The sequence below is a fragment of the Crassostrea angulata genome, chromosome 5 (assembly GCF_025612915.1).
Source record: "Crassostrea angulata isolate pt1a10 chromosome 5, ASM2561291v2, whole genome shotgun sequence".
Classification (NCBI taxonomy): domain Eukaryota; kingdom Metazoa; phylum Mollusca; class Bivalvia; order Ostreida; family Ostreidae; genus Magallana; species Magallana angulata.
In genome coordinates, this window is record NC_069115.1 from 58,962,915 (window position 1) to 58,983,830 (window position 20,916).

Genomic DNA, 20,916 nt, shown 5'->3' on the forward strand with positions numbered 1-20,916 from the left:
TACCGTCCGACTTGTGGATTTTCTCTTGGATCACAAAATTACATAAAATATCGTTGTGTCAATTTTCTACAATTATGAAGGCTGGGATTGAGTAAAATTTAGACAAAGTATCAGACAATTGCAAAAAGCCAATTTAACGTAGATTGACACAATTAATTAAAATTCATAATTTTTGGAAGCATATTCGAGAAAATCAAGGACAATTACAGATTCAAACTTTAAAGACCCCGTCTTTTAGTACACTCAGTTCTTTGATTTTTAGTAATTTTTCCACGTTTCGGTGTCACGATTTCCGAACTACAAATGTAACTGTTCCTCTTCCTGTCGCGGTCTGCTGACACATGGAACTGTTCTTCATACTATCGCGGTTTGCTGACATGTGTAACTGATTCTCTTATCACTGTCTGCTGACACATGTAACTTATTCCTCTTCCTATCGCGGTCTACTGACACTGAACTGTTCCTCTTCCTATCGCGGTCTGCTGACACATGGAAATTATTCCTCTTCGTGGTCTGCTGACACATGTAAGTTTTCCTTTTACCATCGCGGTCTGCTGACAAATGTAACTGTTCCTCTTTCTATCGCATTCTGCTGACATATGTATCTTATTCCTCTTCCTATCACAGTCTGCTGACACACGTAGCTTTTCCTCTTCCTATGGCGGTCTGCTGACACTTGTAACTTATTCCTTTTACTATTGCGGTTTGCTGAAACATATAACTGTCCCTCTACCTATTGTGGTTTGCTGACACATGTAACTATTTCTCTTCCTATCACGTTCTGCTGACACATGTAAGTTTTCCTCTTTCTATTGAGGTATGCTGACACATGATACTGTTCCTCTTACTATCGCAGTCTGCTGACACATGTTACTTTTTTCTCTTCCTATCGCGGTTTGCTGACGCATGTAAGTCTTCCTTTTCCTATCGTGTTCCTGTCCTTTACTTTGCTCGATCTTTAAGATCAACAGTTAAAAACTCTAGCTACATTTCCAAATCTGGTATTTTTGGTCTGTACCTAGACAATAATCTGCATTATACCTTCTTTCATACTTAAATGTTAAATGTACTGCTTTATTTGGACATAACCGTTATGTTACATGAAATGTAGTAAATAAATACTAGTTATGCCAAAGAGTTTGTATTAGGCTTAATTTTGGTTTCGTTCATAGTTCTATGTGATTGTAGATCTCTTGATTCCGAATTTATCTACAATCTATTTGGCCTATAAGAATAAGCAACAGGATCTGTTGTGTTGAATACACAATCACTGAAAGAAAAACCAATAATGGTGTATTTATTTACGTTCACTCAAATGAACTATGTAAAAATCAGTATACAATATACAAATTACATGATAGCATAAGTGGTATCTAAAAGGAGATTTTCGAATTATTCTGAGAGAGGATGGAGATTAAATACTTTCTTTTGGTTAAAAACCCTAAATTCAGTTATTATCATTACAATTAGCTAACTAGCGTAAATGAGAACTCAGAACTTCCTCTCCAAAAGCAGTAGGAACATTTATTCCCATTCCAATCAATTGTTCATTTACCTTTCCGTGACACAGACAAAAGGTTAACCACAAACTAGCCAAGAAAGGATATAATTACCAGGTTTCAAGCTTAAGTCTGCTGACGCCATAAGTCAATAATACATAATCTCATAAAACTCCTGCTTGAAAATAAGATATTAGTTTGTTTCGGAAACAGAGCTTACGACACAGATGCCACTATACATGTAAGGCATAATATTATCCAGACTGGTTTTTTAAATATTTTATGTTATTAGAAAAAAAATCAGCATTTATAATATTAAGGAACGGCCATACAATTGAATGCTTTTTTATCAGTATAGTAGCATAATGACCTTCACCCTTATTTATGCATTTTTTATGCTGTATATGATGAATTAGAGACCGGACTACCTTTTAAAGATGTTAAAGTAATACATACAAGACAGTAATGAACTGTGGAGAACTTTATTTGATCTGTGGTACAACAATGAAACAAACAAACTAAAGAATTCAACAGCAACACATTTGCACATGAAGCGACACTAGTTTTCTTGGATGTAGTGATTCATATAGGAGGTGCTTAATTGTCGTAAATGTTTACATTTTTATCAAATAGCTTCTTTAAGAGAAGCATAAAACTTTACTCTGTTACCAAAACGCAAAAAGAAATGAAAAGATGTATTGTAAAGAATTAAAGATTTTCGAACGCCATTAAAATTTCGTTCATAGCAATTTTGATATGTTAATTTACATTCATCCGCCTGCATGCAATGTAGAATGTTTATCACCTCAAAGGCACATTATTCTGTTTCTTACAACAGAGTCTGGTCATGTGAGCCGGCGTTCATCAACATCCGGGACATCGACATCGTTTGTTTGGCTTTAAGTAGCAGTTCTTTTAAGTGCACTCGTAAGGATTTTGACACCATTATATGAAACAGAGGCTTTATACCGAAATAGGTATAGAACATGTACTGGAATATACTCTCCAGAATCAGTTCTTTTAGGTCGTATTGCTCATTTCCGGACATATATCGGAATAGTAAAATGAGTTTTGAGATGCACCCTGGGCCTACAAATACATGGAAACAAATAGAGTGGACTAACACCACTTTTAGAGAATCTCGATATGTACTGGATCCATTGAAGGAGTTGGCAAGATAAAGTTTCATTATCTGTTTAACGATAATTAGCAAATCAAAGATGGCGAAAATGATAAAAGGTAAAACAAGTAAAACTATGACATCCAGAATGTTCAATATTTTCATGGCCTCTTCGGTTTCCGGTAAAATAGTACAGTACCGGGCTCCTTGTATGACTAGCACGCCATTGGTCCATGTCTTGTAGATGTATATCGTCAGGGTGAAGACAGAGAGAGAGACGATCAGGGTCCGTGACTTTCCGGGTCCGTTGCACGTGTTGGTGAGACAGGAGGACCGAGGCCGGATCAGGAGGATGATACTGGCTGATACACTATGCCAAAAAGACAAAAAGGGGAAAAAGTGGCTCATAAAAATGATCATTTGACACATTCCAGGGGCTTTGTATATATCCACAGCCTGGTCCTTCATCCAGATCATGAGAACGGTCGCCAGAAAGCCGTTATCACTGATTGTGGTGGCAGCGAACACGTGCGTGTAGAACTTCTTCCTCAGCTTCGTTCTGAGGAGGACGATACAGACGACGGTGTTCAGGGAAATCCCGAGGCAGATGATGACGGGTATGTAGTAGATATACAGTATCTCAACGAGACGAATCAGGGACGGGACCGTCTCGTCGTAAGGCTGGTAGTCAAGATAAGTCTCGTTTCCTGTCATCCCTTCACTTCTAAGCTGTTCTAGCTGATCTAGCAGTACGAAGTTCATTGCTGCAGGCGTCTGTAAAGGTGAAAGTTGTCTCACCCAATGTGTGTATCCAAAGGTGAAGCTTCAGATATCTACAACAGAAAAATAGTTTGTTAACAGTTATTCCGTTTCATGCACAAACCCTTCTTTTATGCTTCCAAAGTCAATAAAATACTCAGTTGATTATTTTTCAATAATTCAGACACGTTCACGCATTCAATTTACGTATAAAATTAATTGGTGCGAAATTATTAAGGATAATATATCCCAACTGTTCTCGATGATTTAAATTCTAATTAGCCTCAAATATTTACGTCATAGACATTTAAATACGTTAATAAGATAACAGAGCAAGTGCTTTCATGACCAAAAAAGCATCTAATTATTTTCTCCTTTCCTTTCAATCAGGTAGGATTAAAAAGATCTTTGGTAAATACAAAAGCACAGTATAGGTAAACTATAGAGCAGTGTTAGAGAGCCACTACAATATTTTCAAATGTATTTCGTTTCAATGAATATAAAAATCTCCCAAAATCTTGCTCTTTTTCTATAATAATATATAACATTATTATGCCTTCTGACAGTTTGTCACGATATATCCAAAATTCATCTATTTTCACATAGTACTACAGGATTTATATAGCGTCAGCATACTATGCCGATATAGAGCACGGCAAATGTTTTTCAACGAAAATCTTTCAGCCGCCGACAGCGGGATTCGAACTCACGACGCTAAATTCATTCGTGCTTGAAGCCCAACGCGTTACCGCTACGCTATATTAGCCGATATTATGTATTTTGTTATTTATAGATATAAAACGTAGATATATACGACTGACATCAAGCAATTACGATTATTCATTTTTCCAAAAACACTTCATTATTGACGGTAATTTTAAAGTTAAAGTTTCTTATAAACTTTTGAACAAATTGTTTGAACATTTACATGAGAATCACAAAAACGCTTTTTTAAATGACGCTTGATAAGGAATGTACAAGAAAAAAATTCAATGAGATTTCGTCTGCTAAACATTTCGAGTTTTATCGGTAAGGCCAAGCGAGACGTTTTCTTGAAAAGAACATAAACCTTTGTTGACTTTTTATTGTACAACAACTTGTTGATTAAATAAACAATCAAATCAATTGATTAATTTGAAGAAAAAAACTAAAAAGCTAGCTTTTCCAGTGATAATTTATAGGGACTTTTTAACACTCGAACGCCACAGCTATTTAAATATAGCAAAGCACGTCAGTATATTCAACAGTCGGCATAATAATAACAATAGTGTTGTGTTGTGCATGTACTATGCCTAAATAGTAGTCAGGGTTTGATACATAGTGCACTCGCCTCCGGCTCGTGCACTATGTATCAAACCCTGACTACTATTTAGGCATAGTACATGCACAACACAACACTATTATATAAATAATGTCGTCTAAATTTTTGAGTTCGAAATTTGTGAAGTATTTTTGATAGTGATTTTAGTTTGAACCTTTAATGCATAAAATGATTTGGTATTCTAATTTAAAAAGTTTAAAACTTTGATAGGATTGTGAATGATTTTTTCGTCAACATTGATATAACATGGAGTTTTGAATTCCAGAAAGATTAAATATATATACTATTAGATCTGTGGGAAGAAGAAGAATTCAGATTTTCTTGTCCGACATTTAGACGTAGGTTTAGCATACCACTGCATGTTCTCTGCACTATGCGCTGCGCCAATGTCTTTTCTTTGCCAGAGGGAAAGTGCTTAACGATTCGATGGATTTCCATTACGAGTACAGCTAAGCACCCTTGTTTCATTTAAATGAGCATTAAATGTCCTATATCGTTTCAGTTTTTTGTTAATTACACGCCGTTAAAATGTCAATTAGAGACCCCCCAATATTACCTACCAACACAATAAATTATGTCGGTAACATCAAAGCCACTCTCTTTGACATTTTATGGCTGAGGGCAGGTGCAATCCACGCTAATTGAAGGTTTCGGCATTGGCGTGATTAGGTGTTACAAATGTGCACACTTGCAGGCAACGGACCACTAAGGATGAGACAAAATGTAGTCAACCCGTGCCTCGTTACCGGGAAGATGAATTCCCTGTCAAAATTCTACCTGGGAGTGAAATAAAACCGTAGCACGTGGCCGAAATCATGGGTATTATTAAAAATGATAGATCTCTGCTTCATTTTCCGGAAGTTATTTCTGGAATAAGAAGGACATTAAGATACGGCCAGGAGGGAAACAAGCGCTGCTAATGAGTTATGTATAGTTGTTGGACTTATTGTTGCAATCATTGCAGAATCAGCCTCCAAGCAACTTTGGCACGATTATGTCTTTCTTGAATTTTTTTTGTGTGAAGTGCAACAAGTTTCTTCTATGTATATTATATCTAGAAATAATGAAAACAATGCCCATTTCCTGTTGAAAGCAAGAATGTTGGGAGTAGTACATTATTTTCTTCTGCAGTATTTACTTTCTCTGATTTATGAAATACTTTGAAAAAAGAATAACATATGTCTTAAAGGTTCTTCGACACACCAAAATTTTATTTTATGGATCGATAGAGATTCTTCTTTGAAATATGATTCCAAGATCAATATCGGCTTTCAGTTACTTTACATGATTTTTTTTTTGTATTTTTCAGTGAAATAGGTAAAACTGTTTGGGACCACATAGGGTATTTTAGAGCTTAAAACTTGATGTCAATTAATGTGTAATATAATTATGAATAAAGTCATTCCAAAGTTCGCTTGGTCAAGTTTTTAAATTTTTAATTTAAAATTTTTTTCTCAAAATAAAAATTGTAATTCTTTTATAATTTATTAATTTATTGATAAAATCTAAAGAATAATATAAAATCACATAAAGAACTCACTAAACAATGATTTGTTACAAAGAATTTGAAACGAAAATACGAAATTTTTGGAAAATTGCTATTTATGAAATTTGAGCCGATCGCGATTGGAAAAAAAACTGATCCCGATCAGAATTATTTTAAAATTGAAATTTTACAAATAAACTGAAGTTTATTCTGAGCAATTGATATGAATTAAAAAGTTAGTAAATGACAAGATTGGTTTGATTTTAAGATTTTCCATTTTTCTTTATTTTCACCATTTCTTTTAATTTTATTGTTGAAATAAGATTGTACAGCAATTATTTAATGCGAGTAATAGTTTATTTTCAATATTTTATCCATAGATTAAAAATATATACATTTTTTTTTTTTACAAAAATAATACAAAGTTTAATTACATTTCCGTCTTTGATATGTTTTTATAGACACTTGTATTGTGGAAAAAATTAATGCCAAAATTTTAGCTCTAAAACATCTTGTTTGCAGCTAAAACGATGTTTCCGGTTTCTATAAAAAAAAATCCATAAAAAAAAATTCAAATAAAAAATCAAAAGCCGGTATAGGTGTCATTTTTTAATAATAATTTCTAAAAAAAAAAATGATTCTTCATCGATCCATCAAATGATGCATTGGTGTATTGAGCCACCTTAATGGTGAGGTCTCTTTTGCTACAATTGTTATCTCCCATAATGAGTATTTTAACTCTATTGCACTTTGTAAACGTGATCAACCGTAATTGACAAGTGAGCTTGGTCTCGTGTCATTATAAGTGATAAAGTGGTAAAAGACACCCTCCCTCTTTCCAAGGGTGGTCAGCGTTAAAAATTGCATCAAAGTATCGTGGTATTGTCAGAGACATACGTCAGAGTTCTGACCAGCATTGATCGAGAAAAGTAGATAGTACTTAGAGACAGGGATATCAGAGGTCAGAACTCTGACCAGAGTACAGAGTACTCTAAAACTGAGGTATCGACAATCTGTTTAAAGGAACTATTAGGTTACTTCTTGAAAGAACATGATGTTAATGGTTTTGAGCGGTCACTTGCTTCTTAAGGAATGAATCCTTTACATTGTTGATTTGCGTTTTCTGCAATGAAGAAAAGACTTAACGAGACTCTGACGCACAAATTATAACTCCATTTCAAGAAAAAGACGAGTAAAAAGGAAAGAGAATGAAGTAGAGTAGAAATGAACCTTATTTCTTATTTTCTGTTTTTAAAAGATACTATGTTCAAATATAATACAACGTGTGTGGTTTATGACTTAAATTCTTTATTTGTTTAGGAGTCCTACACACACGTGTTTGCATCTGCTAGAATCTGTTTGGGGACCACAGTTAAAAAGTATAGAGGAGTGGTTAATCTAAATAAAAAAGGAATTTGGAAACAAAACTGGTTTTTAACTAAACCAACACATATATTTCACTTTACACACATTGTACAGTGAGATATGAAAGCGATGGACAATTTTCAAAACATATGTTAGAAAAAGCAATGACTGAACTTTCGAAAATTATGACAGTAAGATAAAAAAAAACCCAAGAATTGTGCCGGTTTTTTATGAATGTCGCCAACACAGCAAAAGGTATTTTTCTAGACAAAAGGTTAATAAAGAAAAAGAATGAAGAGCTAGTTGATAAAAATATTAGTGGAAAGAGTTTCCAGGCAAAGCACGAAGACAAGAATAACAGAAAGTAGATTTCAGATACTATCATAAAAAAGAACCGTAACTGGTTTATAATTACCGCGTTAGTCATGATCTAGAATGATAGAACTCGATGCAGCAATAGTGAAGATGTGCAACACTGATACACAGAAGTAGTACAAACAACTTAACCTGAGTGCATGATAATGATAACAATATCATCTAGTACACAAAAAACGGAAGTATGAGATAGATCTAGATTTAAATTGCATATTTGAGAGTCCTTGAAATGGGTGAACGACGTCTCTGTATATCATTGTTTTAGGAAGTACTGATTTTAACAAAGATATTACTAAAAATGAAATATCATTTTATCTACCTAAAGAGAAAATATAGTTAAATGTCGGTCATTATCAGTTCTGTTTGGTGATTTTGCTAAGTAGAGAGTGTTATGGAGTTCAGTGATTCCTGATTTAGACTCAGCGCCTCTTTATTATCTCTAACCCTGTAGAATTTGATTTAACCATGGTCCTTAGCACCTTCCCGGATACTCTAGTGCAATTATGTAGTTCAAGTTGAGTTTTGACAAAGCACTCTGGAAATACAAATTCTATGGATTCACTGACTGTAACCTTTTGTCACTGACAACAACTTGCTCTTATACAAATTATTATATTTAGACAATAACCTCCAACGAATTAAAAAAAATTATGATATGTATCAAAGTGTGATTTTTTAATCATACATGTACTTTATGACTATTTATGATAAGTCTATATTACAGATAACAGATTTGTAAAAAATCAAATTCACTAAATAACTGTTAATGTACATCAGTACGTTAGCGAAAAGAAACAGCCAGATCGTCTCCTATGGTAATTCGAGACTGACATCATCATGATAATTTTAATTTTGTGCAGTCCGTGATATTTCTTAGGTCGCTATAGGTAAACGGGGCATGTAGATTTCAGTCTGGCTGTTTCTATAAAGCTATGAATTAACAATACGTTTCCGTAAGAAATAGATGGAATAACACTCTGTAGAAGATGTATATATTATGCTAATGAATTAATTTACAATGACTATTTATAGTATGCAAGGCCTGTAGAAAATGAGATAAAAAGACACCCTTAATTAATGTTTTCTACTTTTTTATGCTAATCGGAAATAGGGATTGGATACTTTATAGCATTTTAACTTTTAGCTCAGTCTGGCAATCTGTGATTTCTTTGTTTTAGGTTGTGCGTCAGTGTTAGATTTGAGACTTAACGAAAAACGTTATGATTAGAAAAAAAAACACCACAAAAGATTTCGAAAGAACTGATTGAGAATCTTCTCTCTGTAAAATGTTGTTACCAAATATTGCAAAGTGAAGAACTTACCAGGAATTTCAAGAAGCACATATACCAAAAATAGCCCTGATAATGATCACCTTTCAGACAATATGACAATTTCTAGCGTTCGGTTGTTGGCGCTTAATTCTACCAATGTCGGAAGCAAGCGGTACACTTGACTGGTCTTGGATCCTGTGTGAATGGTAATCAAATAAAATCTCGCCAACTTGGGTCGATTCAGGAATATCATCTCTAATTAGAATTTGATTATTTTCCTACCAATAGCAAGGTTGCCCACTTTGAATTCTTCAAGTGAAGCCATACTCTTGGCCAAAAAATTATCCTAAGTCTCCCCTGAAAATCACCTGCTATTAATCTGCCGTCAAGCATTTGGAAACATACACTGTATATTAAGTGTAATAAAGATGTAAGAAATGTTGAATCATATTTAGTTGTTTATGATCAGAATAGACAACATAAGACTCGTTTTTATGTACACATATGCAACTTCACATCATACAAGAATTAATTAAACTCATGATCGGTTTGTTCACTTTTAAATTCTTTCAAGTGTAGAAATGCGTGCTTGGACGTTAAAATGAATATTTTCCTTTAAAGCAAAAAAATAAATAAAAATAAAAATTCTTGTATGCTACATTTAATGCACTGGGAGGGAAAATTTATTTTTGGAGAAATTCCACAAAAAGTAAACAGGTCACCGAGCTTAAAAAAAATTGATAACTTTGATTCAAAATGACATTTCATGCTGATAAACCCCGTATATCTGCAACCGGAAGTTTGGTACACGTGGTTTTGAAGATTCACTGTAGAATTCTAGGTCTAGTTTTATTGGGATTTAATTAAGCTCTTAATAAAATGACTGGCTTTATTGTCAGAAAATATTCCGGGAAAAGCGAAGGTCATGAATAAAGAAACCGTAGAAGCTTGGTACTCGAAAAGTGCAACGGGGCCGTAAAATGTTATAATTGAAAACACTTCGACATGACATCGTCTCTACGAGGGTTACGTAAATTACAAAAAACTTGCAAAAAATCTGGTGAGAATGAATAACTCTTCGGATTTGTGAGCTATATTCTGATATTTTTGTTGATGTAGATTATGCATATGTTACTTTTAATATTGTACCCAACTGAGTGCATCTGCAAATATTCATCCGCTCAATATCTCTAGTAACTAAATTATATTTTCTTTATATATATTATATCAAAGTTCACCCTATAGGAGAATCAAAAAATAAATGTTATAGGTAGTGTACATCTCAGTTTTATTTATATAGAAACAACTGTTTGCAAATAGATGTTCGAGTCTGAAGAAAAATCACTCTGTACATTTCAATTTAATTGATACAGAAAAAAATGCTTAAAAAAGATTTAAGAGTCTGAAAAAGATCAAAATGATCCAGTTTGTTGCTGACATTTATAGCAAATCCATGGTGCTTATGCTGTAAGCTCAGCAATTATACAGTGTCTTAACTATAACAAATACACCAACAGTACAGGGACCATCAATCTATTTGTGCCTACGTGATGAAACAACAGTGCCTTCAGATCAGCAAAAGCTCGTCTCCATTCTCCATCATTCATATTGTATATGTGTTCAGCTCATTATATGTAAAAAAAAAAAAGACCTCATCTTCTTAAATGCAGCACTTATATATAAACAATATACCATAAAAATGCGTTTACTTTGAGAATATTCTTTCATTTCATTCTCAGCGAGAAGTTATTATATACCATTTTATGTGTTCGGATAAATAACATAACTAAATTATAAAACTTTGTTCAGATTCACAGGCTTATCACTTCACTTCAGTTCAGTTCAGTTTATTTCACTCAACACCCTACATGTATAATGGTACAAGAGGTACATAAGAAGACCAAACATATTTACATATATACAATATAGTTGTAAAGTTCAAGAAAGTAAGTGTGGTGAACGAACAGTATGATTAATTTTTGAAATAAAGAAACACAATTTTCTTAATGTGATATAATCGACTGAAGACATGATTTCATAGAACTTTTTAGTGTTAGGAGAAGAACAGTAATATGTATCTAAAAACTGACTTCGTAATTTACTTAATGCCTTGCATTCTAATATAACATGAAAAAACTTCACATTACTGTCTTTAATCAAAATGATTACGTAAATACATTGTCTAAAAAACAGTGAATATTTATTGATACAATGAAGGGGTAATCGGAAATTGTTATAAAAATATATAAAAAATCGATTTTGGCTTAATTGGTTGAGGCAAAGAAGTTAATTTCTAGCAATTATTATTTTCCTCAAATAAGAATAGTGGGCATTTTCTTCCTTTTTGACATCACTTTTCAGTCCAAGACTGCCATTTTCTGTTGGCAAGTAATTAAGGAATTAAGGATTGAGCAACCACCCTTAAAGAGATTCCTTTGTCTCAGAAAGTAATAAACAGGCAATGAAACTGGAGCCGCCCCTCCTTACAGTGCTCATACAGTGTTAGAACAGACAGAGCGAATCTTCATCAATAATAAATGATCAAGTATTCCCAATTGGGAAACGATCAATGGTTTTATTACTAGCAATGAAATGTTCATTTCTTAGGAGCAGGTTTATTTGTTTCTTTTGAATCAATCTTAACGCATGTTGAAAACTGTGTAAAGTGGAATCGACGGATTATAAAGTAAATTCTCCAAAGTACGTTACAGACAACAGATGTATAGACACAAAGAAGCGTGGGTATTCTGAAGGTCAGAGTCGATGTATAGCTGATTAAAGTGTGGCAAGGTTATGATAAAAAAGAAAACTTATAGGCCCTACAGGTTCATATGTATTGATCAACTGCATTTCATACAGACTTCATATTCATGATTTATACCCTTTTTCCAAAAGTGAATAATATGTTTCCAGGTAGGAATATTTATATAAGTCAATCCGTTATGTAATAATTATGTAATCTTCAGCATTTAAAGCTTCAAAACCTTATTTTAAAGATTTTAAAAAAACTTTGTTAAACTTTTATTACAATTACAATTTTACGTAAGAGTTTATATATATATATATATATATATATATATATATATATATATATATATATATATATATATATATATATATATATATATATATATATATATATATACACATTTAGATCTTATAAATAGTAACATTATATAAGATTAAAAATTGTATTTGTTGTCACAGAGATCTGCTGTATGTTTTAATTTACAGAGAAGAAAAAACCAAGCCTTAATACCTTTAATTATAAAAATTCGATTAACTGCTGAGAACAGGAATTAACTAACATGACTGACATATCAGGGTTGGATAAATGTTTGCAACACCTGCCTGTCTATTTATGTGTTTAATATAGAATATTACAAAAGACAATCTGTTCTCTCTGACACACGCTGAATTGAATTGCGAGGTCGAATCCTATTACACCGACCTTACCGCACACATTTTGCTGTAATTTCTTCCGTGGACTTTTACTTCTTTATCAATTATTTTAAGAAGAAATTAATATTCAATATCCTTATCTTCTTAATTTTGATATCAATAGGTTTCATTCTTTATTATTGAACCCTGTTTGGAATAATTGGATATATGCCAATTTAAAACAACAACGAATTTTTGGTCAGTCGTAAACTTTTTTATCTGAATCAAATACACTAAAAGGTCGACCAATCCTGGGACAATTCAGAATTATTCTTTGTCTATCTCCATCCCCTTACCGATGACATCTTATGATATACATTGTACAAAAAGAATTATTTTACAAAGAAATAAAATTGTTAAGAAATCCTGTTTATTCTGATAACATGTGGACACATTCTTAGTGATGTGGCCTCGGTCGTCATGAGTGCGCGAGCGAATTATACGTCATTCTTCATGCAACACCGTTTAGACGCTTCACCTAATAAATGCGTTTAAAACACAATATCCACAGCATAAAGACGTTTCAGGTGATGTTAGAATTCAATTTAAAAGAACACCAACATAATAAAAAAAATAAACTTTCATACATACGAATTCTTGTATAAAATACTGTACAAAACCGTACATAATTGAATTATATTCTATAGGAGTTACAATAATTATCAAAGCTGTTATATAGTTTACGATTTATTTGGGACTTACTAATTTTCGTTGAAAAAATGGTTCCCCTAATTAATTTGCTTCAAGTTGTAAGTTTTGTTCAAAATACTAAAATACATAAAATTTTATTTAAATTAGCCTCAATCGATTCTGAATTTTACGTGAACGAAGATTGAAATAGAAATTGAATATTCAATTAAGTATTGATTATTCAATACATTACACAACTGTGTCAATTAATTCCATTTTATCATCAAATCAAATTTGAAAAGAACAAGACTTTATTATGTTTTACAACACAACAAAATGTTTCGTTTCATCCAAATCTAAAGCGATTTAACTTCATCAATTCAAACAGACTACATCAAGATATCATTCTATTAAACGGAACAATTTACCAACCTATATTAACATTGAGTTAAATGTTAAATGAGACGTGTTTCATGGCTATGATAACTTAATGCACTAACCTTTGTCCATATGACACTCCAAAATTAAATCGCCACAATTTTTCTTTCAACAAACAACAAAAAAATCTCTTCTGAAATGTTTTTTTAAACCTCGACTTTATTACGTTCAAGTTAGAATTCATGTCAGCACAGAAAAAATGCTAGAGAAATATCGATCAATAAGGTTTTTTTGCCGTAAAAAAGACAGACATAGAGGTATCGTTAATGCATTGTATATTGTAAGTGTCTAGAATCCTCAGCATCGCTATATAAAATACCATACTGCTACTCTATTGCATTTACTTTTGCTTATGCGATTTTTTTCAAACCATTCTTGAAATGTAGGATGAAAAAATTAAATTTGAACTCGTTTGAGTAAATAGATATTTATCTGCAATACCCCTTGCATAAACCGAATAAAGGTAACCCAATATTCAGTCAATGCCCCAATATAGCCTCATTAATTTATCCAACGTTTCAATGCATTCTGACGTGGTCTCTCTTGCTTCTAATTCGCAATGGTGTCATGGTTTCAACAGCAGGTATGCAGCGAAATTTGTCGGAAAAAAGCTCAGAAGAGGCGTAAAATTTGATATTATTTTGGAGGATTAACAAACCAAATATACGATAACTGTCTTAAAACATAAGCAATATATATGGGCTCAGGTCGAAAACGTGAAGAAGGCTTGGCAAGCCTTGGCCCCTGGCACGTTTTCTTACCCTCGCCCAAACATAGCTTATATTTCAAGACTTAAACCATGTATTTTATATGTCTCTGTGTGATGGTATGCCTATTCGTATTGAAGACGTGAATATTTAACGAACGAATCAGTGCTTCTGAGAAACAAGTCTGTCTGGAAACTTTACATAATAAAACTTTCTCGATCGAATATGTAGTGCAATATCGACTGAGTAGTTATATAAATATGCATGTACTAATACAGACAAAAGACGAAGAAGAACGGACATCGATTAAAGGTTAATTAAAATTCTGGTTTTTGTGTACATAACTTAACTTGAATAGTCAAAAAGCTACATCGTAACAGAAAGGCAATTATAGAATCAGAAAAACCCTGTGCCGTCATCATTAAATCTATGTATGTAATTGTATCTGAATGATTTTGTTTATCTTTATTTACGTCGTCTTCGGGTTATATTCCTATAGTATACAGAAGTATATAAATGTTACATAGATATATATATTTTCGTCTTCCCAAATTTTCTTAAAATTTATGTGTTTTTTTTTTCAATATTCTTTCTTGCTTATCTTTAAAAAAAATTGCTAGTTTTTAGTTTTTAATGTTAAGTTAACATTTATATTAAAATTTTGAAGACATAAATGTTTTGTTCATTAATCGAAATTTTAAAAAAAAAGCAATAAGCTTTAGTTGTAAATATAGACCAATACCTAAAACATTAATATGTTGAAAAGTACCGCTAGCCGTAATATGGGAAGATTCGATTCCCAGCTAATAAATCCCCAAACGGACCAAGGATAGCTTGTGAAGAAAAACAAAAAAGAAAGTAAATCCAGTGATAAGATATTGATTAGATATGCTCTTTGCAGAACAATTGCAACAAAATAGGCCACATTTCAGTAGGTTTTCTTGTAGTCCAATCAATTTTATTAGCGACATGAAGAAAGATCGAACAAATAGAAAAGTAGGATATCTAACGAGAGTTTTATTCAAATCAAGAGAGAAAAAATAAGAGATAATATTTCCCTTTCCTGCAGGAGATAATACAAAGTTATGATTCACTGTCGGTGTCTGTGACATTCAGTGCTTCCAGTATTGAGGGACATGGGAATTCATGACGATTGAAAAAAAAAAGATAGTCAGACTTGTGAAACGACTTGTATGGGAACGGTAAAAAATGAAGGTGAAGCTAAGAACTCCAAAGGACAGTACTTTAGAGGAGATCAAGGAAGTGGTATGGACAGGGCAGTAAATACGTAACGAGAAGTGAACCGGGCAGAAAAGTAAAGGAGAGGAAAACCGTGATAAAGTTTGAGAGTTTAGGTGGAGTGCAAAAGCAGAGTGGAATAGGATTATTGGTTCTATAAAATAAAGAGAACTTCAATTTAGAGAATGACACAAGACATCGGTTTAGAAGTTCAGTAATAAATATAATGTAATCGAGCGCTATGGCTGGCCGGGTAATTGTGGTATTATAAGCTACAAAGTCACGAATAGTAGTGATTGTTGTAAGCTATTACAACTAAAAATGTACAGTAGTTAGTGGTACTGGATAAAACATGATTAGTCAATTTCGGCGAGTCGAAGCCTAGATGGTACGTGAATTAACTGACGAAGTATCAACTCCTACCAAGCCCTGTCGTCTCCAAAAGTTTCAACTCACTCTGACACTTTTATTCTCGATCTTATTTTCTTAAAAAAAAAATGCATGAAACAGGTCAGTCCTCAAACTTGAGGCTGGAAAGTGAGTAGGGGTAAGTTAGTCACAATGACTACAGGTCACTGTATAAACATGTAAAGAGTTTACTATACCAATGACTATACTGATGACTTTGTATTGTGCATGATGTGGTTTTGACAGAATTAGAGTAGAATCTAAGACAAGAAATAAATATTTTGTTCCAGAAACCGACACACGGTCCTCAAGTAGCAGGCCCATTAGAAATACCAACTTTGAAACATCGTCAGGGGTAGCGAAAAAAGTAAAATTTGAAGACGCCGGCTCAAAACAAGACAGAGGCCATTAGGTAAACGTTGAGTATGGATAGAAAAAAATAAGAAGTTTGTCTAAATGAATAGAAAAGAACCGAAAATTAAATCAATTGTTCGTAAAGTAGCTTGATATGTAATCAAGAAAAGAAGAATTTTGAAGAATGTTGAAGCAAAATGTAAAACATTGAACCCTTGCTTGGTAAATAAGGAATCAAAAAGGTCTTATGATTAACAGAAAAAAGGACAACAATGAATACAATATCACGTGTTTTATAATTACGTCTCAGCTATTTTAATGATAACACACAGGAAATTACCTTTTGATCCGAAAAATACTGGATAATGCTATATTTTTTAATCTTAGTAAAAAAAAAATAAGGTTGATATCTGCTTCGATGATTTATTCGTAATTACACTGCATATGCCAGCGTCATATTTAACATTTATTGTATTTGTGTTCAAAATAACTGTCAACACAAAAATTCTCAGCCATCAGGAATCTCTTGATAGAAACGGAAGTCCACAGCCCTGCGCCGTGTTCAGAATCTTCCGAAGTGAAGAGTTGCTCGGTTTATGGTCTTTTGATTAGTAATTCGTATTCATGATATAATGAAAGCGATACTATCCTAGGTGTTAGGTATTTATCGCTTCGTGTTGTTTAAAATGAAAAAATAAACCTAGCCTGTAGCAAGTTTAACCGTTAACACGAACACGGATTTCTATAAAACCTGTATAAAAACTTTTCACTTGTAACTGTGACAAGTTACAAGTGAAAATGGAAGAACTGAGATTGTCGATTGGAATGTATTTTAAAAGTAAAGATTTTGAATAAATTAATACTGCTGGGTAGGAAACTTTTGCAGTATCATTGGACATATTGAATATTTAAAAGGTTTTGTCATTCGAAAACAATTTTTTGTATGTTTTAACATAACAAAACAAATTATTTGGAGTTTTGACACAATGGTAATGTGTGTTTTTTCAATAAACGAAATAGACAACTCCTCTTGGATTTCTAACCAACCATCACGAACATTTAAAGAATGATCTGCTCGCCAATGTGTGCACAAGTTATCAAACAACTTATGGATGTTTTGAACAGTGTACGAACACTCGGCGTAATGTCTCTTCAGATGAGAACAATTTTGAGAAAATAGAATTTTTCAATCTTTGTGGTGTGTATTTACAGCGGAGCTGTCTGAATAATGACCTGACGGAGAATGCAATGAGAGACCTTCTTATTTATTGTTTTCTTAACACAGCAATAGGCAAAGCAATATACGACGTATATCGTTAAGACCGACCGGTAGGCTGCTCCCGAAATAATTGTCAAATTGCAAACCGTAGCTCATCTAAAATATATATATATATATATAGAGAGAGAGAGAGAGAGAGAGAGAGAGAGAGAGAGAGAGAGAGAGAGAGAGATATTTTAATCAAGACCATCAAATGGTTTTGTATAAGGAAAGGAATATAGATTGTAGCGTCCGTATTAATTGGCGTCAAGACGTCTTTAGTGGTAGGCTTTCTGACACTGAGAAATAGAATGATACACGATATAAATGTGTTTTGGAATTGCAAACCAAAGAAATTTTTATATGAATATTTTCGCAATAATGCAATCTGTGGGTACATATTTTATTTTTCCCCAATAATAATTCACTTATATTTGGCTTATTTTAAATCAAATAGCTTTCAATATATATGCTAAAACTTCATTAATTCCAAAATAAGTAAGTTTTAAAAGTTGTTTAAAAAAGATGTTTCAAGAATAGAATAAAAAGTGAGTTAGAATATATCATTTGATTTTTCGGATTTTAATGGGATACATTAATACAGTTTACGTTGGACCTTAAGCTATGTTCGGAATTTTTTTTCTATAAAGTGGGTAGGTGTCAAAGCTCTAACATTATGGCCATGTTAATGCATAGTGAATAATAATTTCCAAGTTTTTAATGACATTCGCTATTCCCAATTATCCACTTCATTATACAAATTTGTTATTCATCAGAATTTCTTAACTAGGAACAAAATCTAATTATTGATGCTATGTGAAATAATAGTAATGAGTTAATTATCGAAGATAAGACACAACGGAACGGTCAATAGCAATGGATAAGATGATAAGATGAGAGCGGTCACGAACATGTCAAGGGCTCTGACATGATGGTTTCTGGAGCTGAAAAATTGGTGTAATACGTCAAGGCTGTATAGACGAGGATACCCAAAACAATAGCGATCCTACTGTACTAGTGTACTAAAAAGGATACCAAAAAACAAGGGCGATCCACTGCACTAGTGCATTGGAAAGGATACCTAAAACAAGGGCGATCCTACTGTACTAGTGTACTAAAAAGGATACCCAAAACAAGGACAATCCTACTGCACGAGTGCATTGGAAAGGATACCCCAATACAAGGACGATCCTAGTGTACTGAAAAGCATATCCCAAAACAAGGGCGATCCTGCTGTACTAGTGTACTGGAATGGATATCCAAAAACAAGGCGATCGTACTGTACTAGTGTACTGGAAAGAGTACCTCAAAACAAGGACAATCCGATTGCACTAATGCATTGGAAAGGATACCCCAAAACAAGGGCGATCCTACTGCACTAGTGCATTGGAAAGGATATCCAAAACACGGGCATTCCCACTGTACTAGTATATTTGAAATATAAGCAGGAAACGCTGTACCCAGCTGTTTTCCCGGTTTAATGAAATACCCAAAATAAATATTTTCTTTTGACATCACGTTCTGCGGTTTAACTATTTGTACTTCGAAGAGAATTGTCGCAATATTGGTTGTAGACTTGACTTGTGTTTCTATTCTTATTAGAAATTCAATACTTAGACTTCAAACGGGGAAACTGAATCTAAATAAGCCAAGTATACAAGTAAAATAACACCAGCTTGCACAATCAACAAAAAAATCACTGGATCTGGGAACATGAGAATTTCATTTCTGTTGTGCGTTTTGAGTTTTTGAAGCCTCCATTAACTTTCATTCAATCAAGAGGAGAGACTTCACTGGTGTACCGGTACTTAATAAAGTGAAATTTAATACTAATATTATTTTTGGGGTTTTTTTTGTCGCAAAGTTTCGTAAGAGCAGAATAAAAGACTCTGATTGGGGAAATGTCGATTTGCTTATCATTAAAATTCACCCTTAACGCTACTCGTTATCTTGACCTAAAATCTGAAAGTCATTAATTATTACTGATATTCATCGTATTCGTTCAAGAAATAAATATATGTTTTTATATTTGAGTTTACGTTCATGGATTCCATATATCTAGTTTGTTATTGTTGCCGTCATTATCTAAGAGTAGAATTCTAAAAGTCTAAATCAAATATCTTACTTTGGAGTCTCTTTCATTTTATTTTCGTCATCTATTGGAATTCAAAATCATAATAATCACCCACACTCAAAAATATTACGAAATCAATACGAAATCGATGCTTGTAGGCTGAAATACCTTCTTTTGACAGAAAGGTAGTTAGAAAAAAACCCGGGTCATTTTAAAATATTTGGGGACAGAAATTAACGTATTTGAGCAAAATATACCTGTTCAAATTCATAATGTAAAAATTAATTTAAAAATAAGACGCACACTTGCCAAAGTGACATCAATCTTGTTACAGAAGAAATTATAACCAAAGAACGAACAGCTGAGATTTTTCTAATTGATTTTTTTTAAATAACGCAATCATAATGCAATTGCTTAATGTGTTGAAATACTTAATAATAAAATACCAAATAGAAGACTTTTACGAATTATAATAAATCTTATGTTTAATTGAATTTTCTGTTAATATTCATGAAATGTCTCACCGTATAGAAGTCTCCATAGTTAGATGTTTTACAGACAGATTCCTTTTTAATCCTTCACAAATAATAAAGAACGATGAAACAGACAAAGCAATCCGATAATTTCCCCAACGATTTTAAATCTGATTTGTTTCACTGCCAAAGATAACCAATCTAAATATAATTTCCAGAAGAGAATCACGTGACCCTGCGGGTGATGATTCCCGCTAACTTCTCATTTGTGCGGATTCTATTTTTGACGTGAGCAGAGGATGGTATGATGACAGATTAGGGATATGCTCTCTTCATATAGACCTTAGTATCACCCAGAGTCCCAGTGTATACATTGAACTACTCCACGCTTGTTTAGCTCGATTCAATAGAAATATAAAAGAAATTGTCAGGGCGTTTTTCTCAATAATTTCATTATTGTTCTCAATCGTTGTTGGTAGCGATCTGTGATACAGTAGTTTTAAATTCATGCCATATACATTTTCTTCATTAATGAGTCTAAAAACGTTTCTATAACGATTTTTATTAAAGAATAATTATCTATTCTTTAGGGTTTATAAGGTAATAATTTTGGTCGGGGCGTGGTGAAATTCAATAAAGCCCGGATGGCTTCATGATGGATTTGATCATATTATTAATACTTACGAGTATATTTATAT

General features: G+C 32.9%; 1 protein-coding gene across 2 annotated transcripts; it reads right to left on the reverse strand.

Annotated features, from left to right (window-relative positions):
- Nucleotides 1-1,975: 1,975 nt before the first annotated feature.
- LOC128184784 (uncharacterized) lies at nucleotides 1,976-20,404 on the reverse strand. 2 transcript variants are annotated; one of them, XM_052854372.1, is made up of 2 exons: nucleotides 20,270-20,404; nucleotides 1,976-3,452 (listed from the first exon to the last, which is right to left on the reverse strand). In XM_052854372.1, exon 2 carries the CDS (start codon nucleotides 3,379-3,381, stop codon nucleotides 2,329-2,331), a length of 1,053 nt encoding a protein of 350 aa, XP_052710332.1. In that variant the 5' UTR covers nucleotides 3,382-3,452; nucleotides 20,270-20,404; the 3' UTR covers nucleotides 1,976-2,328. The 2 variants fall into 2 exon arrangements, with proteins under 2 accessions (XP_052710332.1, XP_052710333.1); XM_052854373.1 differs by lacking the exon at nucleotides 20,270-20,404 and adding an exon at nucleotides 9,248-9,387.
- Between the last annotated feature and the right edge of the window lie 512 nt (nucleotides 20,405-20,916).

Coding starts and splice junctions, on each gene's coding strand:
- LOC128184784 (XM_052854372.1), bottom strand. CDS start 3,381: ATGAACTTCGTACTGCTAGATCAGCTAGAACAGCTTAGAAGTGAAGGG.